The sequence below is a fragment of the Acyrthosiphon pisum genome, chromosome A2, assembly GCF_005508785.2.
Source record: "Acyrthosiphon pisum isolate AL4f chromosome A2, pea_aphid_22Mar2018_4r6ur, whole genome shotgun sequence".
Taxonomy (NCBI): Eukaryota; Metazoa; Arthropoda; class Insecta; order Hemiptera; family Aphididae; genus Acyrthosiphon; species Acyrthosiphon pisum.
In genome coordinates, this window is record NC_042495.1 from 43,412,734 (window position 1) to 43,438,803 (window position 26,070).

A 26,070-nucleotide genomic window follows, 5' to 3' on the forward strand; every position below is an offset into this window, starting at 1 on the left:
TTTTATTTTAAATAATAGTATAAAATAATTTATAAAAAAAGCTAAAAATTGTCTTTTTTTTAAAGACTTATAATTAAGTTTGAGATGAAAATATCGAAAAAAGGAGTTCGATGCGGGCTGTAGAATATTCTCCTCTATTAATAAAAAAAAAAATTATCAAATTTGGTTAACTCTACAGGGCAGGATCATTATTCCCGTAAACCGTGTTTTTGAGGTCAAAATAACATTGGCACCGGGCGCCTTAAAAAGAAAGTAATGCCGTGACCTTTTACAAAATTTTAATATCTAACGTCTCTAGATATTTATTTTTATTATTCAATATAAGACATAAGTACTTTTCCTTATTTTTTATTCTTTGTTTGTACACATAAGGTGGCATATTCATAATTAAATAATACCAATATATTATTGTACACGAGGTGCGAACACAGTAATAAGTAATAAAACACTACAATACTATAGTAATAAGTAATAACTACAGTTTAACAAATTACCGAAAATACCGTATAACCGGTAATAAATAAAATACCGAATACCGCTTTCAAAATTTGAAATGCTGCCAGCCCTACTAGATACTACCGACATGCAGGATGCCAGTGTTAGTTATCCTATTCCAATAGCCTTTCCAACGTACCTACTCTTTTCTGTATTATATTTAAAATAAAAAAATTATAGATCTAATTTTTGTGAATTATTGTAGAGTCCTGTACCGAGTATTGAGTTGTTAAAACAAATTACACCAGGTCCAGCTATACCTCAAATAATAAAGAACAATTGTCTTAAAGTAACAAGCAATCCAGATTCTACAAGATCCACAAATCCCTCGCCATCCATTAATGAATCACATTCTGACAGTAATGGGAATTCGAATAGTACACCTCAATTTGTTGTTCCTGGACTTCAAACTAGTGTTGAAATTATAAATGTGAGTATACAATTATTTATGAACTGTTTTTTAAATTTAAATACCAACATAATATCAATCACCATTTGTGATGACTGATAAGACAAATATAATAAATAATATTATAGTTAAAAAAAAAACTGATGTCCTATAGCAGGACAGGCAACTCAAAGTTACTAGAGTTTTAGAAATTTAAAATCTAGTGGGTCAGAGCATGGATAACATTTTTAATGCAAAAATGGAAAATCATTAAAACATCTTAAAAGTAGATATATTTCATCGGGAAATTTTTTTCAAAAGCACTCGTCAATCTTTTTTGTAGATAAAAATGGAGTTGTTTGCAACTCTCATAATTCTAATTGAAGTGTAGCATATTGCTTTTCGATTTCAACTGTTATAGGACTATTGTACGAATTTATTATCTACGAACAACATAATTTATAAAGACAGATTATTGTTAAAATTGTATGAAGTAATTTGAAAATGTAGCAATCATACAAAACTAAAAAGGCTACCAACCAGTTGCCCATCCCTGCTCTATAGAGAATTAAGCACTTGACAATTTATTTAAATGGCTCAAATTGTATAATTAAAAAAAATATATTGTATTTAAAATGTAAATGTTCAATGTTTGTTGAATGAAAAGTTATAACATTACCTATTTATCAAAGGAAGAACTCGAATGTCTTTTGTATAATGAAGACAAACGGACACACACATGTAGATTGTACAATATACGTTATTCTACTAAAGGCTCTGTCAAACAGAACGCGTTAAAACGGTAAATGGCTCGTTGGCGTGGTGCTTTCACAAATTACAAAATAACACTTTCTGTTTGACAGAACCATTACAAATAACTGTAGGTCAGCGATTCCCAAAGTGTGGTCTGCGGAACTCTAGGGTTCCGTGACACAATCTCAAGGGTTCCACCAGATGTATTTGTATATTATAATTATTTTATATTATTCTTGGATAATAGTTACTAATTACTATGGTACAATATTGCTATAAAATATTTGTTGTACAGACATCGCGGTCATAGTCGCAATTAAGTAGGATCTAGGGGTAGCTTAGCCCCCCAAATATTTATCCAGCTTCCACATAATAGGTACAAATATAAATTAAAAAGTAAGCTACCTATGACTTAAACATTTTTTATTCGTTATAGAAATTAAAACATTTTTTTCAAGAAAAAAAAACCTCCAATTCATCAAAAACCTTAAATTTAAATATTTTTATTATTTCAGTTATTATCAATATTGCACATTTCATAAACAAAATATACATGAGTTTAGTACATTAGAAATCAGACATGCTTGTTGCCAAAAATTGCCTGATTAAAGTGAAAGAGAATTTTTATATCGATGATATTAAATAAGTAGTTACTGAAGATGTGTACCTACCCAATTGTCCCAAATCAATATAAATTTCTATAGGCAGCATTCACAATACCTGTTAGTTCGGAAACCTGCGAACGTTCGTTTTCATCAATTCAGAGATTAAAAATTTGGCAGAGAACCACAATGAAACAAGATAGATTTTCAAATTTATCAATAATAAATATTGAAAGAGATGTAACAAATAGTTTGGAGACAAAAACAATTATTGACAAATTTGCTGTAGCTAATAGAAAATTAGTATTGATTTAATATTGAATATTAAATTAATTATATATAAAAATATTTTAATATCATATGAATTTATTTGTGTATTGTGAGTAGCCATCCGGTTTATTAGTTATGAGGGTGCGGGGGCGAAGCCCCTGCGGCTCTGTGTAACTTATACAATTCTTGCCCCACCCCTTAAAAATTGACCCTAGTTGCGCCTATGATCGAGGTTCAACAAAACACGAAACTCTATCTAAAGGGTGCCGTGATTGTAAAAGTTTGGGAACCGCTGCAGTAGATAACAGTTAAATTAGTGCAACTGGCACATTAAATATTAATTGGTGCTCATAGGTAAATCATACATTTATAATAATCATATATAATAAATTATAATCGATTATCGAATGATACGAGTACATAATTTTTTCTTCGCACACCATAATGAAGGAAATAAGTGGGAAATGTGGGTCGCTTATTGTTCTGTCAGCTGCACTTGCAAGGTACATGAAGTTGGCAGTTGGCACTACAAACTTCTTATCACTTTTGGAAATTATCCCAACAACTTCTACTCCGACTTGTTGGACATTGTTGGAATTTGTTGGAAAAGTTTAGAAAAGTTACGAAATTTTTAAGTTTATTTTGCCGTGACCAACACTACAAAGTACTAAAAACTTTTCGAAAACATCCCAACAACTTCTACTCTGACTTGTTGGGCATTTGTTGGAATTTGTTTTAAAGAACTTTGTAATGCCAACTTCACGTACCTGCACTTGCACCAGTTAAAAATTGTGTGTTGCACTAGCACAAAATCCTGCGCACGCCTATGATTTTAGGTTAGTAATTAAGTAATTTAAACAAAGATTGTCTATATTATTCTAGAGTCCTCCGAATAATTCAACTACTGAAGAATGTGATCAATTACCATTAATATCAATACTGCAATTACAACCTAATCATAACTCTCAAAACTCCGTATAATAAATAATATGTTGTGTTTTTAAATATTTATGTTATATTATACTCTTAATGATTTGTTTTTAAATTTATGATGTTGAATTTTAATATTTTATTCTTATAAGCTAAGACAGTTATATAAAGAAAATATTTACTCATAGGTAAATAAATATTTTTATCATAATTATGTATATATTTTTTTTTTTTTTTGTTATGTTTTCATTTATATTTTAATTTACAAAAAACAAAAACTATTTATAGACGAAAAATAAACTTATTTTTCTTTAAGATAAATATAGTAAGTCAGTTCTTATTTCAGTGGTGTTGTTATCATCAACAATTACATTTTTTACACCATCATTTGCTGTTTTTGTCTTATAACTAACAAGCATGTAATGTTGCAAAATTGAAATTCATATTAATCAGTTCACATTTAAATTTGTTGGTTTTAGTATTAAAATGGATTGAACTATCGTAAAATATATAATAAACAACATTATGTCTGATCAAGCATCAGTTTTTTTAGTTTTAAAACAAGTTAAAAATATCTAAAACATTTACAATTCATTTAAAAATATGCACGTCATAACTTGCTTTAAATTTTATAAATCTCAATTCACTATATGAAACCGGGGATGAATATGCTAGTCTAGCCTTTGAAATTTTCTCGAAGGGCTGCTAACATTTAGAGCTGATAGGATAAAATTACCGCAATCAGTTGCGTAACCAGGAATTTTTTGTATGGGGGGGGGGGGGGTAATTATACAAATAAAATACATCTTTTATTTATACTTTTTATTTTTTCATTAATCTTGATAAAATTCTATATAGCCCCCCTGGCTACGCCATTAACCGCAATGCCGAATTATGATTTTGATTTTTATGATAGCTACTGTTGGTATACTATGAACAAATGTGATAAGGTCATTATTATTTATTAATATTAAAATTTGGCCAATGTGGACCACTATATCAAATTATGGGCCAATAAAAATATATTTCTCGACAAAAGGCTGACTACCCAAACCGGCCCCGATTAAAACTAACAAAACTAAACACAAAGGAGACAATGTAGGCATTAGGCTTTGTTTATTGTATATAGTTTTATGATCGTGATCTATGCCCTTTTAGTTTTTAAATAATAGGGTCAACTGAATAAAAAAATAATTGTATTACCATGAAATGATTTTTATCTTTTGTACAAGATATCAATGTCACGTTATACGGAATGTAATTGGGTATTACACGCATACAATTAAACAGCAAAAAAATATATTTAAAATAAGAAAGTGATTAACACTAGTTAGTGTCATAGATTTAATTTTTATTAATAACTATATTAATTACGTTAATCTAATGTCTTAATAATTATTACTTTTGTAGTACAATACGTTTTACAATACAAAAATCAAACAACTAATAATAACTTTATCTACAAATAAAATTTATTTAACAATTATTTGGTTTTAACGAAATGTGTACAATTATACGTATTATTTATAATTTTATATACAATATCGCTTGTCATTTGAAGTATCAAGAATAGAGGGTGAGCAAACTATTATTACAAATCTTAAATTTTATTCAGTCTTATTTCACGACAAAAAAAAAATTACATTAACATTTTGAATGTAGAAAGGCACAGTTCGAAGTTTTACAGAAACCTTGTTTCGCATAATATTTACATAAGCGACCTCCTACCCTTCCATTTCCTGGATGCCCGCCTCTCCGATTGTATGGACCTCCTCTATTACCTCGTTGGTTATTACGGTTAATTTTGCCTCGATACGAGTCGTAATTACCACCCCTAGGATTGTCCCATCTAGTGTGACCACGCCCGCCACCGCCTCTTTCAAAATGTGGTGGGCCATTGTTAGGAGGAGGTTGTTGTTGGCCCCAGTGTTGATCATGTTGCATCGGAGGCCCAGTTGGACCCATCCATTGGTCCTCTTGAACAGGTGGATGCTGTTGTTGTTGTTGTTGTTGTTGTTGTTGTTGTAGTGGTGGGGGTTGTGGTTGCTGTTGCAGTGATAAGGGTTGAGGCTGTTGTGGCATTTGATCACCCATAAACATCTGATTATTCATCATCATCTGGTTTGGGGGAATATACATATTGTTTGCCGGAGGACCCATTCCCATCATATTTTCAGGTGGCATACCCCAATTCATTTGATTGCCCCCAAACACAGGAAACTGAGGTTGCGGTATCATCATATTGGGCATTGGCATTATATTGTTCATTCCAATAGGAAACTCTACAATAGGAGGTTGATCACCTTTAGATTCTGGCCAAGAAATGCTAACATAATTGTAAATAGGGGCTGTATCCCCTGACATGTCTTCCAAGGGAATGTTTAATGGTTCAGAGTATGGTACTATTTCCATTTGATCAGGTTCTTCTGGTGAATCCGGTACCCTATATAATATAGTTAGGTTAATAACATAATATAATCATGGCAATTTAAAATTGACATAATACACTTACATATTTCTAGTGAAATAAATAGCTTGCAAAACTGATTGTTCTCTAAGAGTCTGTTTCTTTTTTTCTTGACTGCCACTGCCATGTTCCAATTTTTCTTTACCAAGCTCTTCTGGTAAGTCAACTAACAAACTATCATCTAAATACCTCCAAGGTGTCTTTGATTCCATATTATCAGCAGCATCTAAGCAACAAATGTATTTATTAGTATTACTCATTATGTATTTTGGGATAAGGTGTTATTTATTTTTTAATTTTACTATCTTACTTAATTTTCGAACAGCTATAAAATTTTGTCTTTCAACATCTCGTTCATGCATTTCCATAGCTTTAAAATTCTTTGTTACATTTACTAAAACAATTAAAAGTATAATAAATAAATCATTTTTGAAAAAGAATAAACATTCCTTATTTAGGTAAATTTATCATAGAATAACTCTTCGTTGAAATTTAACCAGAATCAGATATTAATGATTAACTAATATGAACTAACTAATTTGTTTTTAACATACAACTTTAAACTAAAGTCAATGGTATAGAGACCTACCTATTTAGCTATTTAGGTACGCTTATGGATTTTAGGTTTAATTTAGTGCGTACCTTGCACATTTTACAAAGACGTAGCGTGATGAATTTATATGGGAGGGGAGGGGAGAGTACATAACATATTATATTCTAAAAATATTACAAAAAAAATTATGGGGGCTATAGCTCTCTTAGACCCCCCCCCTCCCCCCAACACACCATTTAACGCTTATGATTGTACATCAATTAGGTTAGGATTTACTTGAGAAAATACTACTAATAAGTAACAACAGTTGTTTAGTTACTAAACGAAACATTGTATGGGTACAAGATAACATAAGTATCAAAATAAAATAATAGCTATACCTCTTTCGGTTTCGTCGTGTTCAAAATAAGAAACTTTCACCAAATCGTTTTCTTGTTTCCACGAAACCGATTTCTTTGACGATTTATTTCTGACGTACACTAGAACACTTCGCATACCACTTTTGTTGTCGTTGCAATTATTCGTAGTTGATTCGTCAATAGCTTTAAATACATTCAATATTATATTAAAACGCATATAGGTAAATTTGTTAAATAAATAATACTACTCACGACTTTTGACTTGGATTTTTTCCTCGGGTTCATCAGTATTAAGTGACTCGTTTGTAGAATCCAGTAAAGTGTCTCGATAAAACTACAAAATAAAATATAACATTGAGAATTGAGAATATCAAAGATACATTATTATTTATTAGTTAATTCTTCAAAATTGTTAAAAACCTTTAGTTGTGGTGGCTTTTCGACTATTGGTTCAACATTTAACTCTGGTTCTGGATCAGGGATCACATCATGGGAAGCAGTATTTTCTGCCGATAACGGCACGTAGTCAGAAGGCGTAACTGATTCTGAAAACGACAGCGACTCATCGGCGTTCGTCATGGGTTGTGGCAAAACTAAAGAATCCAAATCCAACGTTGATGGTGAATGTACTGGAGATCTCGGTGGCGATGATAAGTCAGGTTTCACAGGCGATAATGGGATGGACGATGGGGGAGAGTCTTGGTCTTTTTTAATAACATCTGGTTTAGGTTTCCGTTTAGGTTTTTTGGTAACTTTTGGAGCCGAGTTTAGAACATTCAACATAGCATCCATAAACAAACCACTTTCTTTAATTTTAGCTGAAAACAAAACAAATCATAAGTTAATTTCTATAAAAAAAAGAATCCTATTAAGTATTAACGTATATTTTATATTATTAAATAACATATTGGTTGATTCGTAGATTTAGAGAATACCTAATAAATTACTTTAATTAACGCTATATTCATATTTCATAATATATAATATTGAACGAAAACATAACACGAACAAAGTATATTGTTTATAAATTATGGCTTATTGCATTTCTATTAATGTTCAAGTTAAAAAAAGTAAAACAATACATTAGATACAACCGTTTGTGGTCGTTTTAGTGTAGGTACACTGGAAATGTGCGCATAAAAAAATCCGAGAAACTGCAAAAACACGATTTGTAAACACAATTTTACAATCGTTAGTATGTTGTTAAAGATTTAGTGTTCTTTAGTTCAAATAAAAAAAAAAAATCAACATACGTCGTATTCAATACACTATAAAATTAGGATTAGGAGGAATATGTTGAAAAATAAAAATAATATATAATGTTTAAAATTCTTTATTCACGCATTGTACAATGTAATATGTAAAAACATTATTTTTATACAAATTAAATTAGTATACACTCATTATATTATAAAGTATTAACGTTTTAAGAAATTCAATTATTTTCACAATTTGAATTCATTACAAAACAAAATGTTTAAAAAAATTTTATTTTAGGAACAACGTCATTTTTAATTTCATATTCCCAAGCATTATATTTTTCTGAGAATTTCAATTTCAATCGTATATTAAAATAGTATTTTAAACTAGGTTATTTGGTTATAATAAATATTAAAGTTTAGATGAGCCGAGAAGTGGATCAAAATTGTTCGGGGTGCCTGATACCACACCACTAGCTCCACCTCCCATCATCTAAATTTTAAATAGGTAAGTTAGTTGGTTAATTAACAATCTCTTAAAATTTAATATAATAAATAAAAATGTTCGGAAGAATATTCTGCTTTGGAATAAGTATGTTAAATTAATATAAATTAAAAATGTATGTAATTCATAAAAGGTAAAAAAAAATATTTCCAAAAACGTTTAGTCTAATAGCCTAGTCCAAGAACAAAGAAAAAATTGATTTCGACAGCGTTTCTGATTTCCCGTCATAAGCGCTTACATAAAAAATATTTGTTTTCCTACTATTGTTTCTCGGTCTGGACCGGGCGAGTCGTTATAAAAGAATCGTTCGTACAGCTGTACAACAAAATTGTTCACATATAAATTATATTTTAGGCAGTCTAGAACTAGGTATACGAGAACATGATAAAGATCCTTTTTTGCACTAATATTTTTACATAGTTAATGTAGTTAATGCTATCAATGGAAGTGACTGTATGTCACATGTGTGTATAATTTGAGAGGCTTGAGAAGTCCCCGGAGTGTTTTAAAACCCACATATAATGCACCAAGGAATTAAGGCCTCTCCATTATGGTTCAATGTATTATAATAGATAATAGCTGATATAGCTGATATGAGGTTAATACTCGGCGAGTGGTGACTTATATGGGACGTTATAAATTAGGTACGTATTATCTGAATAAGTATGTACCTATATTGTATTTGCACACAATGACTTCCATATAGCGAGAAATCCAGAAAGAGGTAATTCTTAAGCGCCCCACCTACTTAAGTCTATGCTGACGGTGATAAATTTAAGGCTATTATTTATTTCGTTGAAGAATATATTATTATCCCTAATTATTCTATATGAGTTGCTCTTTCATACAATTGCTGTTCTCCGAGTTAAAAACTGCTAAATGACCTAGTACCTTTCAATACCCTTTTCAGAGCAAATAATTAATTTAAAACTAACACTTATTTTATAGAAATATTTATTAGTTTAATATTACTTAATAATACTTATTCATGTCTTAATGTATCATCTCTGTTTTTTTTAATTGGTGTTTAGATCAATGTATGTGCCTATAGCTATTTAACTAATAAAAAAATTACGAGGAACCATGTATTAAATTATTAAATATTTAAGCCTTCGGTGAAATCTCATAAACATTTGATTCGCGAATCTAAATTTTATATATTTATTATATAACTAGTATTTTATGAGTTATAAGTACTTAAGTTAGATGGGTGGAGCGGTACATAAAAAAATGTTATCCATTTCTCCGTTCTTTAAAACTTTAAATACTTAGTTGTAACTAAGGCTGGGATATCGAAGCACTTTGCATTGTTTTCAGAATCTAGCTACGCGATGTTCGTTTTATAACATATAATACTTTTCATGAATTTTTGAATTCAAATCAGGATTTGAGTCATTGTTTTTCATTTTTAGAGCATTTTTGAAGTTTATTAATCCAAAATTTGAATTTGAAATTTAATTTTAATAATTCTATATGCTTTTACACAATACTTGTATACATTTAACAAACTATAACCATATACCTACAGGTGAATAAAAAAATAATGAATGGAAATAATTGTTTTTCGAGATTAAAGAAGTCCAAAACGATCAGTTCTATCTATAAAAGTTGTTTACAATCTTTTAATACATTAACATGGTATTATAGGAAAAATAAGAAAATATTATTTATTGATATTCTTAGTTTACGATTTTTATTATGAGCTCAATCAAAAAAAAAAAAAAATTAACTTTTATATCCCAACCGAGAGATCAAGCAAGAGTTTTAGGACTATATCCCACTTGGAAGCTAATCTTCCTCAGTAGAGATATTTATAAACAGATATTCATAATATTCACAATAGAGTAATAAATTAAATTATATCACCTTTGAATAACAATCTAATTGTCAGGAAGAGTGATTACGTAATACGTTAAAAAAATAACGAATACATAGTGTCATAGTTATTTTCGAAAGAATCTACAGATTTTCTATAATCAACTTATCATAAGCGTAACTAGGGGGGGCTTAGCCCCCTCAAAATTAGTTATTCAATTCTTTCCTAAAATATTAACAAATCTTTAAAAATTAAACTGTATTTTTTATTTTTTTTGAAAAAAATGTAATAATTCAATTTTTCAAATTTTTATCTAAACTTTTTTTTTTTATATTGCCTATAATAAATATAGTAAATACCATAAGCTGTATGCTTATATTCGTTTTAAGGAAACAATTTATGTTGGTATGATATAAATTATTTTGTATTTAGCAAGATTATTACAGATAATTTTACAGTATACCTATGCACTGAACTAGAGATAGGTAATATGGGAATAAAAATCCCCGACCCTAGGAAAAATAACCCACAGACTACAATATTACTGACAACCACATGGACTTTTTAAAACGTAATTAGTGTAAATATTACATCATTAATATTTAATTACAAATACTTATACTTTCATTAAAAAAAATAATTTATAATAAATAATATTCAAAAATTAACAAAAATATTGTTTTGTTTTATATCATGATGTGAAACAACATATGTTAATAGTTCTTTTAAAAGATTACTGATTAGGTACCTACATTCATTAACTATTTGTTTAAAAATTATTTATTTTATTTGATGTATTAATCATTCGAAATATTTTTATTTTATAATCTTTTAAATATTATATCTACCTATATCAAGTAAAACTTGTAAAATCTACTCCTAATAATAATAATTATTATTTACATTTCGTTAAAATATTATTAGGAAATGTAATATTTTATTTCGGGGATATATTATAATATATAATATAAAAGTATTAAGTAAAAAAAAATATTGTTAATGTATGAAAATTATAATATAAATATTAAAAAATAAGGTATAATTAAATACTTGGATAAATAAATAATTAATTTTGTTTGTATGATTATTTTATATTTTTTTATATTTTTAAGTGAACAAATATAAGGGTGTGAGGGCATCGCCCCTACGAGTTACTTTTCATGTAATGTCAGGTGGGGGCTACTGCTCTAGTTGTAGCATTACATTTCAGCCCTAGTTGCGCCACTGCAACTTATACTAGTCCTTTCATTTTATTATTTAAAACAGTAGTCTGGTAGGTATCTCACATGATTAAGTTAAATGGTAATTAAAATTTAAAGCGGAAGATACATCTGCAGTACCTATGACACATTATCGCATTCATAACTTATAAGTTATTATTTGTATTATCGTAAACGTAATTTCAAATTACCACACATACATGTCTAATAAAAAAAAAGGTGGCAAGTGGGTGTCACTCTGCTGTACAGTAGGTTACAAGTGGGTCACTGTAATGGATGGTGTTAAATTTGAATTCAATGATATAATATCATTATATAAAGGAGGGATCTCACGACTCGTGTATTTGACGAATATCCACGAATACTTGAATAATCGGCAAGTTACCGAAAATCGACGGGAAGGTGGCGAATAACGATTATTCGTAAAAGTACTCCATTCCCACTACTCGGCGAGTAAAAACACGAGTCGTGGGATCCCGCTTAAGAAAAACAATTCTGAGCGAAGACGGTTAGTCAGCCTATGATTTTATTAAGTATATTTAATGATATACGTATTATTGTAAATAGAGTAATATTGACCTATTTACGTGGAACCTTGTTTTAAATTTTCAATCCTTAGCTATAAAATTTGTCAATTTTATACATTTTTAAATTTCAAAGTTTAAATGCTTATAAAAAAAAATAGTGCCTATGTAATTTTAATGTTTTTTCAACTGATATAGTAGCAATATATTAGGAGCCTTGTATTAAATTTTCAATTGGGTCCAACAAATACAATTTTATTAATATTTATAGAAAAACAAACTAAAAAAATTGAAATTTGAAATTGTCCAAATATAACTTAAAACGAGTCAACATTTTATGGTGTATAGAAAATGAGAATAAAATATTCAATGATTTTTTCATGTATATACAATAAATTATTCGTTTTTGAATAACAACAGAATAAGAAAATCGCTATATGAGAAACTGAATGAATATCCAATGTTGTAAATATTTGAACTTCAAACGCTCATAAAAATTTAATTTAAATTTCCAGTAATATTTTTTTATAAAATAATACAAATTTATGAAGAATCTTCTATTTAAAAAAAAAAATGTTTCAAGAATTTCTAACACAATATAACTTTTTCGTGATTTTAACGTATTTTGACAAAAATTTGAACTTTAATGCTTGTAAAAAAAAATTGTGACTGGATTTTTAATATTTTTCAAACGTTATTGTATATTGATATATTAAGAGCCTTGTATTAAATTTTCAAGCAATTTTACCCAACAAATAAAATTTTATTGACTTTCATAGAAAAAAAAACTAAAAAAATTGGAAATTGAAAATATCGATTAATAGTTTAAAACAAATCAAAACATTTTGAAAATTTTATCGTGTAACGAAAATGCTAATATAAACAACCAGTGAAAATTTCATGTTTCTACGGTCATTTGTTTTAGACCAACACCAAAAATCAAGATTTTGTCGAAAATCGATATTTCATAAAAACTCCCGTTTTTCCTTAATCTGTTTTTTGTTTTTCCCTGCGCTTTTGAAAATTACTGGGAATTTCGACCTCCCCAATGCACCAACCAGATTCACTTTCCCATAGAACAAGATACTAAAGTTGAAAATAGAAGCATTATTTTACGACTACTTATCGTATGCACAGACACAAATAAAAAATAAAACACACATCATTGTAAAATCAATACATTCATCGCTCCACTCAGAATCTAAAAGCAACAATTTCTTAAGTATTAATCACATGAATATTTAGAGAATAAATTTAGTTAATAATATTTTTAATTTTTAGAATAGAAAATATATTATATGTCCAAAGAAATTATTGATTTATTAACACTGAAACGAAAGAAATGTAATAATTTTTCATGCACAAATGCAATTGTTTTCAATATTAAGTAAATTTTTATGCATATTAATTAATAATTATCATAATAATATTATATCGGGCTATTCTTTTATCACTGATCACTCATTATTTCAAAAAGTCTAAATTTTTATTACAACTTACACCGACAAAAAAAAAAAAAATGTTTTTATTTTTTATATATATATCATAGTATTTGTATCACTTAACTTAATTAAATTAATGAGATATTTTAATGGTATAATATGTGATCGTAGAATTATAAAGGGTGTTTATTTGTCTTATCTGGTGCGTTGCCACTGTTCCAAAAATCTTTTCTTCAAAAAGAAACATATTTCTGAGAAAGTATCTCTTGCGTTAATTCATTATCTGCCTAGTGTTTCGATACACGCAACATGCATATTATTGTTTGTATACAGAACTCTTCTAAGTTCATTGTAAGTGTAATTTACCTGATTATAAAACTGAAAAATGAGATTATCTGTATAGTTCCTATATATCATTATTTTTTTCTCTCGAAATATTTACTGTTATTACTATAATGAAAACTATAAAAATTAAACGTATCAATATTAACTGAAATCGTTATATTATATTATGTTTTTCTATACTTTATTTTATTTTAAGAGTAACTATAGCTTCGATCTTCAACTTAAAAGGGGTGATTTTTTATGTCAAGTTGCTTCTAGTTGGTACTTTGGGTAAGGTAAAAATGAAAAATTATCAGTATTTATGAAAATACCAAGGAAAAGCAAAGAATGGAAATAAAGAAAATATAAATTTTTACGCAAAACCAGTTTTTGACAGAATCAATTTTTAACTCAAAAACGAATAACCGGAGATATTTAAAATTTTCAACAAATGTTTCAATTAGGACTATCAGCTATACATGATAATATTTTCAAAATAATTTTGAATTCATTCGAATCACGAAAAAATTCAATACATTTCCATTTTTAGGGTTTAAAAATGTAATGAAAGATTTCTTATACAATTTTTATCAGTTTGAAGTTCAAATGTATGACAAATATTTAGTCAAACTCTAATCAAAGTACTTAACAAACGAATATAAAACAGTTTTTCTTCAGACGTTATTTGTAACTCAAAAATATTGATCGTTTAAACTTGAAACATTCCGATATTACTTAAATTACAATTTTCTATTGACAATGAAATTTTCAAAGTATTTATATTAATTTTAAGTTATTTATATTATGAACACTATACGTTAATATAATTTCGTTAACATAATAATATTAATATTATAATATACTTGAATCATTTATTATTATTACATTAGAAGTTGTCAAAAATTAATAACATTAATTTAAATAAATTAGAAATCCTTAGAAATAGAACGTGGCATGGAACTGCGCTGAATCTATTTTTATATGCAATGATTTATAATTGAATTCAAATTTAACACATCCATTACAGTACTCAATAAAAACTATTCACTAGGCTTTTTTTTAATTATTGAAAGAAGGTGATTTAGTATCAAAAAAAATTTTGAAATTGAAATCAGAACATTTAAGGAAGTTTAAAGTAAGGTTTCAACTCTTTTACACCATTACGTATTTTACAAAGTTTCATTCGAAAAATATTAACGTTTTAGTAAAACATTATTATTTTTTACACAATTTCAATTTACTTCGTAACTAATATTTTTGAAAAAAAAAAGTATATTACTTTTTTGAAAGAATACCATAATTTTTAATTAAAAATCCGGAAACAGAATAGTTTTCTAAGAATGTCTGTGGATAAAAATAAATTTAGAAAAAGTTGTTTATCAATTATAAACTTATAAGTGTTAACAGCAATTGAAGTATATTGATAAAAAAAAAACCAGGGAAATCACTTCTGTAGTGTAGTTGGTTTCATTAAGTAATTAGTACTGTAATGGATATGTTAAATTCAAAAATATAAACCATTGCATACCCAAAAAAGGATTCTGGGTGGATATGATCGATCAGTCAGCCCTCTACTTTTAAGGGCATTTTTAATACGTATAGCACTATAACTACTTTGAATTGAACAGTGGCGTGCAGAACATTTTTCAGACTTGAGGCAAACTATTATTTGACCATCTTCTCTACCACCATCAGGTTTTTCGAACTCAATTGATACTTTAACAAATTGTACAAGTTTATATGATATTTAAAATGTATGATCAAACTAGTGCCCAGTTACACACCTAGTAACCCACCTACCCACCCATATTTTCCCTGAGGCAATTGCCTCAAAAAATAGCTGTTCAGCACGCCACTAGAATTGAATGTATATGAGCTCTTTAACCTTATAAAATGTATAACAAGTATTATCGATAAAAGTTCGAAAATACGAAAATGTTAAATGAGTTTATAAGTAGGCAGACAAACCGAGCTAAACAAATTTAAATTTATGTAGTGTCTAGAAAACAATAATACAAATATTTGATGAACATTTTAGGTCTCAAAGGTTGTTTATTTTTAATTAACAAAAAAATAAAATTGTTTTGCGTAAATATTTCCATTTTTTAGCACATAGGTATTTGTCTACTGGATTTTTTAACTTATGAATAACATTTTTCGTTCTATAAGAAAATATGCACGAAAACAAATTTATCGTTTAATGGAAATATAGATGAATAATTGAATTTAGTACAAAAAGTTACATACAAGATACATAATTTTAAATTTAAAAATGTCATATTTTTGATAAATTAAAAACGGTCAACTAATAATCACCTTATAACATACAAAAGGGGTACGTCATTTATACTGTTTTTTTGTAATATACTAATTTATTATATTGTTATGATATTGCTGCTTTCTGATAACATTTGTATTTATAACACATAATATATGTATAAATTATAATTTTTAAAAACGGGATGATAAACAACTAGATGCTGCTGCATAGTAGGGTTCGAGTGTATCTTGTCATTAAGTAAAGTAGGTCAACGTAATGAATGTGAATCATTGCATACAAAAAAATGATTCTGATAAATTATATTATTATTCATATAATAACATATCAGTGTCGGCGTACCATATATTTGCGTTAATAGTTTGTAGTATCTATAAACAGCTAAAAGTTACTAACCCACCATAAATATATTTAAGTTTATTTTTCTTTTATTGTTTAAACAATGTCCAATTTTTATAAAATTTGACTCTTTAAAAAAACATTTTGACAGCACCTATTTTTGATATTTTAAATCCTGTAAGAAAAATTCTACGAATATAAAGTAAATAGAAAAAATTAAATGTTCATAAACTTCTTTATAAAAACCAAATTATTTTGAAAATATCAAGACTAAAAAAAGTTACATTCCAAGTGATCGTATGATTTAGTTCCTGTACGAATAATGTTGCGTTAATATTCCAGGGCTACTATTTCTTTACTATTTTTTTTTTTTTTTTTAACCAAATAAATAAATATATGCTATACTTTTTAAAAATGAACTAAATAAATGTTACACCAAATGATATATAATGATCTACAAGAACTCATAAATGTTTATCCTAATACATATTTTAATTTTAAATCCCCAGTTTAGGTATGTGAATACCTATTCAACATGATGTTATTAAATTTATTATGTAAGAGGACGCTGCACAGCCATTTGTTGTCTTCGTTTTACAAGTGCGTAACATACCAAATTTAACCTCAGGAGAATGCGTTTAGCTCCGTTAGTTTAAACATTAGAGTGAATCAACCTATTATAAAACTTGATGGTAAGTACAATATCTGTTTTTATGAGGGTTTTTTTTACGATGATTCAATTTTTTAGTAAGTTATTCATGTATAATATCGTAAATTAAAAATGCTCATAACTCAATTAAAAACTGAATTATCGTAAAAACCCCACATACAAACACAGATAATGTTCTTACCATTAAGTTACATAATAGGTCGATTCACTCTAATTTTTAAATTAACTGAGTTAAACGTGATATGCTGTGCGTTAAATTTGCTATGTTATGCACTCGTCAGACGGAGACACTAAATACCTGTGTAGCGTCATCTTAATCAAACAATTACTTCAGATAACAATGGACATAATTATTAAGCATTTAAGTAAATACACGTTTTCAAAATATCAATTGTATTTTCCTTTCAATCAAAAAACTTAAAATTATATTTATATTTTATAGATTTTAATTCCCTATACATCTTAAATAAAAATTGATTTTATGCTTGGAAAATGTTATACCTTACAATACAATCCATATGCAAATGTCAGTATGTAAGTCAGTCAATATCTAGAAAACTATTTTTATTTTACTTTTAATATGCAAATATTTAATTACATAATATTATAATAAATTAAAGCCCATCTATGTTTCTTAAAATCATAGATTTTCAAATTAAAATATACAGTTTTATTGAAGGAGTAGGGAGTGGTATGTATTTCTTATCTACTATAAAATATTTGAGTTAAATCAATTAATCATCTTCGGGAAAATGTATAATTCATTCATAGGTGGTTATTTGAAAATCGAAGTAGGTACGTTTTGATAAATAATAGTGATTAGAATATTAAATAATTGTTCATACTTTGCAATTGTTTTGAAAGTTCAAAGAATCTCTATACCAAATATAAACTTAGCACTTGGCGTTGAAAGGTTCCAACTTTCAAAGCTTCCATATACCAAATATAAACTTAGAACTCAGTGTCGACAAGTGTTGGTCAGCATCTGTCACTTTCCCACCCTTAGTAAACTACAGTGCAACTTGACCACACTTAATGATCTGTTTGTGTACAGTAGATGGGAATACTACATAAATCACAACTCACATTTCTTATTTAGTATACTGTGATATTACAAGACAATTACCATGACATACATTAACTGAAATGAACATTAACATACTTGATTTATTCATTGAAAGCTTATATTATTATTGTGTGCTAACAATGTTGTCAAAACACATATAATGCTAACGTTAAGTTTGTTGTTTTTCTTTTAGCGAGTATAGAAATAGTCAAAAAATGTTTACCTCAAATAGCCTATAACTACTGTTTGCGTAGATTTGGTCCAGATTTTGGATATTAAACATATCACTATCTGTTTTTGAAAATGTTTGTAAATTAACTAAATTAACATAAACAAAACATCTAATATACATCTAAACTTCAAATGATTACTGTTGTAGTGTCGATGAAAAAACAATGATCGCAAGCAGCATCTTCCACGTTGTCCGTCAATTTTCATGAACTATGAGTCGTATGTAGAGATGTATGAGCCACTTTGAAAGACAAATTTATATATATATGTTTATCATCTTTATAGGAATATGAAAAAATAAACAAATATTGTATCTGAAATTAGTAATGTGTTTATTTGCACGAGACACAAACATAAGTTGCGTCAGACATGCTAATAAAACCTTAAAACTAATTTAATATCACAGTTTTTACATTCTGTGTATATTTATGAAAATGAACTTCAATCCAGTGAGACGACGCTTCTCCAAGTTATTATTACCTGGACAAATACAAAATACATAATATTTATAATGATTTAATCAAAACTAAAATAATATAACTAATATCCTAGTTTTTGAAAACTAACAATACGACCATGTAATTCTTAATTCATTTTTATTAATTAAACCATATTATTTTGAATTTATATATTATTACACTAGCTCATCCCCGTGCATTTTGTTTCCCGGCAACCAATGATTATTATTATAATAACTTCAAAACCCATGGCAATCAAAGGACATATAGACAAATATTAATTTTTTGTATAATATATAGATAGATTATCATTTGTCTCTAAATTATGCACAAGTACATTAATTTAGTCTATAGGGAGAAACATTGAAAAATTATCATCATTTTCATATTTTGTAAATTACTGGCTAATTTTTGGAAATCAAAGATGATATTATCCACATATATTATTTTGTTTTTAAATATACAAAATAAGAAATGTGTTCAGCATCATTAATTTTGAGTTGTTAGCTTTAATATTTATAGTGAATTGACTTATAATTAAACTTAAAATTAGGCTCATTAACTGTGTGGGTGTTGGATTTTTTTACAATAATTCAATTTTTATACAAGTTACAAGTACCTATTACAAATATTGCAATTTAAAAATGTACACGTGTTACAATACAATTTAAATATTAAAAAATAAATCGACATAGTGACACAAAATTGTTTTTTAAAACACCTAGTTGGATATTATGTCAATTCACTTCAATACTTTAGCTAACACAATATTCATTCTGTTTAATGCAAGTTTACCATGTTGTGCATGTGTCCAAGAAAAAACAAATATTATGCTGACAACCTGTTAGAAGTAAGAATATTATCTGCGTTTTGATGAAACTTCAATAGTTAAAGAGTTTAAATAAAATATTAGTTTAAAAACTATTGGAACTTGAATAAAAATCGAACTGAGCATGTTTTTACCTTTAAAAGATTGATAATATAGCCACTTAATCTAATGAATTTGATGTACCTAACTGAAAATATTTATGGTGTCTAAGATTGGAAGTTATAAATATAAAAATTATATATAATACCTAATGTGTCTTTATATCCTAATCCTTGAGATGCAGATCAATTGTTATTTAGGTTATAACTTCAGTAATGTAACTTGACTAAATGAACTATTTGATCACTAAATAATAATCAGAAATATTCAAACCAAACCATATTAGCTGTTTTATATTTTAATAATGTATTGAATACTAATAAAATAGTTTGAGATAACAAATAATATATAATAATATATATATTGATTCCAACTAACATACAAATAAACCAGATAATTTTATCACTTACCTCATCACGGTGTTAGACAGTTCAATTTACAATTAAAAATTTCCAATATCACTGTTAGAAGTCTGTTTAATGCTCTTTTTCCATGTTGTTTGAAATAGGGGGGGGGGGGGTTAACTACGAATCAACCATGTGTTAAAATTGGATCAAAGTGTATACATATTATGTGTAAAACATTTACATATATTCATGCATACATGGATACACAAAAATATAATAAGTTTAGAGGGATCATTTCTGTAGGTGTTCCATTAGACACCTGAAGTTTATCCTGAAATGTAACTTGTCACAACAATTATTTATTCATTGTTTAAAATACATTTTCCAGAAACAAATATTGGTAATTAATCAGTGTCAGTGCTAATATTAATAAACTTTTAGTACTTTATAGAAAATAATTATGTCATACTATAGAACAATATAACATTATACATTGTTTGAATTGTAGGAAATTGGCTTTGTCAAAGAAAAATATTCAAGTAAGTAAAAATGTGTTTGATCTTTTATTTAAATTCATAATCTCTTTATGTTAATATTTTATACTATAAGTAATAGTACTATTAATTTTTAACTACTTAACTTAGCAATAAATAATAATATTTATTCTATGCATTTAAGGGAATTTCAAGCAAATAGTCACTAGAAAATAGAAAGTTTCAAAGGTCTAAATATTATTTAAAATTTATATTAAGCACTGACACTCAAGTTATGTCATCAAAATTGATGAAAAATAAATAGTTAAATATAAGAAGATCTTACGTGGTAATTTCTTGGTGTCCGAAGGAGAGCTCTTTAGTTTCTTTTCACTCAGAGAATCTGATGGAGGTGACAAACTTCTTTTTTCAGGTTTTGATAATGGTAAAGGTGATAAACTCTTGGTTGACTTTTTAGATTGTGTTTTAGATTTAGGATGAGGCGGAGGTGGGGCTTGTTCTTCTAGACCAGTACTTCGAAATTTTGACTTAAACGTTTTAACAGTTGGTTTCTTCTCACCCACATATTCTTTTTTTTCTACATGAATAGAATAATTTTTTTTCTCTAAAATTGTCTTAGATTCAGGTAATTTAGGTTTAGAAACTGGTGGAGGTAACGGTCGCGATTCTTTTTTTATGTCTGAGCTAGAATTAGGATCACTGCTTTTTTTACTATCATTGGATAATTTTAATTTAACGAATCTTTCTCCTGATGAAATATTTTTCAAATTTTGTTTTCTTCGACTCGTATGTTTAGTTAAATTTGAAGTATCATTTTCTATTTGTTTGTCTTCATCAGATTTTTCATCAGTCATTTCTCCGATTATTCTTAAAAATGGATTTCCATTTTTTTCTTTTATGCGCCGTTTTTTCTCTTTGATATCATCAGAATCATCTTTTACCTTTTCTTTTTCGGGTTTTGGTTTTTCTTTATTTTTATCAAGATCAACTTTAATATTCAAGATATTTTTTTCTTTTTTAGTTTTATCTTTGACTTTTTCGTTTTCACATTTATTCTTAGGTTTGTCAATTTTTGTTTTAGAATCTGAAGTAGTACTATCATTTATCGAATCTGTAGAAACCCCAGTATCTATTATAGGTACACTTGCAATTAAATTTCCTCCAGCTTCAGATTTTAAGTTATCTGACGTATCATGTTTTGTAAGGCTTTCTTTATCACTCATCATACTATGCCATTGTTCAGTTTTAACTACTTTTAACCATTTTTCAACTAGTTGTTGTGCAAGTGATTTCACTTCTGAAATTTTAATAGAAAAAAAATTATTAGAAGTACTTACCACCATTTCTAATTTCATACAATAGTAACATTGTAGTGTCTTAACATTAATATATCAAATGGCAAAACTCAAATAAATTGAAATATAATATGTATAATTTATACCTGTATCAATATGAGTTTTGGATAACTTTTTGACTAATTTTGGCCCACCATTTGCTTTCAGCCGTTCCATTGTTACAGGTACAATATGAAAAATTGTTAATAGATCCTGAATTAGTATAATGTTATCAGTTTCTACAGCATCTTTTAACCAATTATAAATTAAATTCCAACCACCAGCATCCATGAATCTAAAAAAAATAATTATAACAAATTAAATATCATATATTTATTAAATTAAAAAATGTGTTAGGTAATACAGATTGATTTTTTTCCAATCAATAAAACTATAACATACCCCAATATATATATTATGTCAAAGGCCATATGGAAAATTAGTTTTTTTTCCAAAAAGACTAGGGGTTGGCCCGTTTGCGGCCTACTTATTATTTTTCCAAACAGCCTGCTGTTTTTCAGACTCATTGCATACAGACTAACAGCAGTTAGGCCCTTTAATTTTACGGTAATAACCATTTCAATTATTTTATTTCAAGGGTCATTGATAATAAGTAATAACACAGTACATTATATGTAACATGTAAACTGAATGACATCCAATTCCCCAATTTGTGCTTTGATTGTCTATCATCCATGCCCTCAACATGTTTTCTACCTCTTGATTACTGCGCCCTACACTCCCTTGAGATTGCGGATAACGAGGCCTTCCATGAATAATTTTACACTCAGGCCACAAGTGATTATATGATTTTATAAATACGGTATTGATACAGTTTATGAGTTAAAAGTATGTTTTAGTCAATATTCCAAAAGTAGATCGAGGACCATTAGATATTCAAAATATAATATTGGCGAAGTTGTAGACAAAAATAAAATATTTTACATATTTTTTTTTTTTTGTTAGATAATATATAATAAAACCAGTAATTCAATAGCCAACAACTGTACAAGTAATAAATTAGTAAATAATAAGTAATAAATAATAAATTACCATATATAATTACTCAGTTTACATGTTACATATAATGTACTTTGTTATTATCAATAACCCTTAAAATATAATTAAAATGGTTATTACCATAAAATGATTGTAGTCCTTAAAAGGCCTAACTGCTGTTAGTCTGTATCCAATGAGCCTGAAAAACAGCAGGCTGTTTGGAAAAATAATAAGCAGTTCGCAAACGGGCTATCCCATTGCAAAGAGCCTAGTCTTTTTGCAAAAAAAGTAATTTTCCATACGGCCTATGCCATATATATATATTTAAGATTAAAAATATTTTAATAATTATCTATAAATATAGAACTTAAGATTCAAAAATGAAGTTTTAAAAATAAAATTGTATATTTTCTGGATTATCATAATAGGTAATATCATATTATATTGTACCATAATGTGATGCAAGTAGTTTTTATAATTTTAAAATTAATAGATAAGTATAGACATTTTATATTCGTCTAAAATATCATTATCACCAAGTTTGTCTTTTTGCATGCCTTTATAGTTTTATACTAATAAAATTTAATTTTTGGATTGTAAATTCTAGGTTCAAATTATAGGGCTGAAAGGGGTTAAATCTAAAAAAAATGACATAGTGACTAAAAGTTATCATGAAAACAACTATGAAACCGCTCTGCTATACTGGAAGAGTCTAGTATACTTTGTCATTGAGCATTTCACTGTAATGGATGTGTTAAATATTTAAATATGTATTAAATTAAATTAGATTAAATTCATTGCACACTAAAAGTGAAGTTGATTAATATATTGACCTGATGCACAACTAATTTAGGGTTTTTTTTTTTTTAAGAAATTAACACATTCTGGCCAGTATCGTGTATATGTTACATGGTAAATATCAAGGCTGGGCATTAACGAGTTAAAAAGTTAAAGTTAAGTTAATAAGTTAATTTTATATTAACTTTTTAACTTAACTAGTTAATTTTGGCTTTTCATTAACTTAACTGTTAACTTACTAAATTTCTTTTTTAATTAACGTGAAATTAACGAGTTAATTTTTCATTTCAAGAAGTAAGTTAAGTTAATTTATTTTGTTTTTAATTTTATCATATTTCACTACTTGAGTATATTTCGTTTACATGTCAAAAAATATTTACCGTGAACTGTTTAAAGTAAAAAATGTATATAATTTGAATTTAACTAATATGGAAACACTGTATAAAAATATAAACACTATAGTCTATAATTTAGTTTTGGGTTGGAAAAAAATTAAGTATGTTAGCGTTGTATAAACAAATTAACTTTTTTTTAACTTAATAAAAAGTTAACAAAAAGTGTGTATTAACTTTTAACTTAACTGAGTTAACCTATAGTTAAATTAACTTTTAACTTTTTGTTATTGATGCATATTAACTTAACTCAACTGAGTTAAAAAAAATCATTAACTTGCCCAGCCTTGGTAAATATTGTTTTCATATTGGATTTAGTTTTACCAATTTATTTTAACAATTATCAATTGCTTATTATCGTTTATTCTAACAATTTAAGAGGATGTCGCACTAGCATGTGTAGTCTTTGTCTTACACATGTACGACATACCAAATTTCTGTTTGCTAGTTTTAATAGGGTGCTGTGGGTTTTGATATTAGAGTGAATTGACCTATTATTAAACTTTTAAGCAATACTATCAGTGTTATCTCTTTAGTTTTTTATGATATTTTAATTTTTAAGTAAGTTATATAAATTTTAAAATTTTAAAAAACTAACGAAAGAACACAGATAATGTTGCTACCTAAAAGTTTGATAAAAACTAAGTAAATTTACTCTAATATCAAAACTAACAGAAACTTACGAACGAAAATTTGATATGTCGTTCAGGTGTAAGACAATCACGGGTGCGACGTCTTTTTAAACACTTGATTCAAATCTTTGTGACTAGAGTTATTAATTGTATTTATTAAATAATATTTATATTAAAGGCAATTTTATGCGCCTTCTTTTCAAAGAGGTCTAGGATATAGAGTAATCTGCCTTAAATATGTTCACATATTAGTTTTGAATAAGAATAAATAAAAAATACCTATATATTTACTGCATTCAGAATACAAATGTAGTGTTATTATTTATTACTTACTATACTATAGTGTTACAGTATTAAAAATGATAACTTTAATAAAATCTTTCTTTAAATTTTATAAGTGTATAATCTCAAATTATTTTATTATACCTAATTAAAAATTTAAATTAATAATTTGAAAATTACATTTATTGAAGTTAAATGTTTATTTGTTAACTTAATTTAGCCAAAATAATACCAAAATAATTAATATTACAATTATTAGTATTTACTTACATATTTAATAGATGTGGAGTAGATTCTTTTAAAATAAAAACATATAAGCTTTTACTAACAATTTTTTTTGAGAATTTTGCCATCAACCTGAAAAAAAAATTGTAAATATAATAATCTAATATGTGTCTACAAAATTAAAATATGACAAGAAGAACAATCAAATATTTTTTTAACATTGTAGATTAATAAAATTATATTCTTCAAGCATGATTAATCTAATAATCTTGCAACGTTGGTAATTTAATTATTATAATTAATCTTAAATGACAGTGACATAGTCAGAGTGGTGAAGGGAGACTGTAACCCTATAACCCCCACATTTTAACAAAATTAAAAAATTTTTCTATGGTCTATGAAAGTTATTGCAAATACAAATTTGTATAGTCGTACAGGAACCTTGAAATCAGTATGCTAAATTTATGGGAGGTTCTTGTTCAACCAACTCAGAAAAAAAACATTATCAGCCCCCTGCCACCCTCCCCCAAAAAATCACGATTATGCCACTATTAGATGATATACAATGTATGGAATTATTTACATACATTGATGTAAATATTCTACCAAACTACAAGTAACAGACAGAGTAGATGTATACCGGATGATTCTTTTATCATTGAACACTCATTATTTCAAAAAGTGTAAATTTTTTTGAAAATATTTTTTTACATAGTTTCAAGTCGTTTATTAAACAGCATTTTTCTTATA

The 26,070-nt window shown here is 27.2% G+C and overlaps 2 protein-coding genes across 4 annotated transcripts in view; one reads left to right on the plus strand and one right to left on the minus strand.

The window, feature by feature from the left end:
- Nucleotides 1–3,755, plus strand: part of LOC100169297 (serine/threonine-protein kinase pelle) — a 16,434-nt gene extending 12,679 nt beyond the window's left edge. For 2 of the 3 annotated variants that reach the window (XR_511003.3, XR_001679973.2), the window contains one exon: nt 701–829. Coding sequence is in view for 1 of the 3 variants with exons in the window: in XM_001942995.5 (XP_001943030.2) it covers nt 701–925; nt 3,391–3,489 (324 nt within the window). In the remaining 2 variants the exon portion in view is untranslated. Of the gene's footprint in view, nt 1–700; nt 926–3,390 lie in introns of those variants that run through there. The other variant, XM_001942995.5, reaches the window with a different exon arrangement.
- A 1,013-nt stretch (nt 3,756–4,768) lies between these two features.
- The window catches only part of LOC100162526 (putative mediator of RNA polymerase II transcription subunit 26), a 51,221-nt gene continuing 29,919 nt past the window's right edge, over nt 4,769–26,070 (minus strand). Inside the window, exons 3-11 of the mRNA XM_001942885.5 lie at nt 25,366–25,452; nt 22,100–22,287; nt 20,984–21,955; nt 7,238–7,635; nt 7,070–7,151; nt 6,839–7,000; nt 6,216–6,299; nt 5,951–6,131; nt 4,769–5,881 (exon numbers count right to left, since the gene is read on the minus strand). Coding sequence (XP_001942920.4) covers nt 5,083–5,881; nt 5,951–6,131; nt 6,216–6,299; nt 6,839–7,000; nt 7,070–7,151; nt 7,238–7,635; nt 20,984–21,955; nt 22,100–22,287; nt 25,366–25,452 — 2,953 coding nt within the window. The 3' untranslated portion in view covers nt 4,769–5,082. The remainder of the gene's footprint in view (nt 5,882–5,950; nt 6,132–6,215; nt 6,300–6,838; nt 7,001–7,069; nt 7,152–7,237; nt 7,636–20,983; nt 21,956–22,099; nt 22,288–25,365; nt 25,453–26,070) is intronic.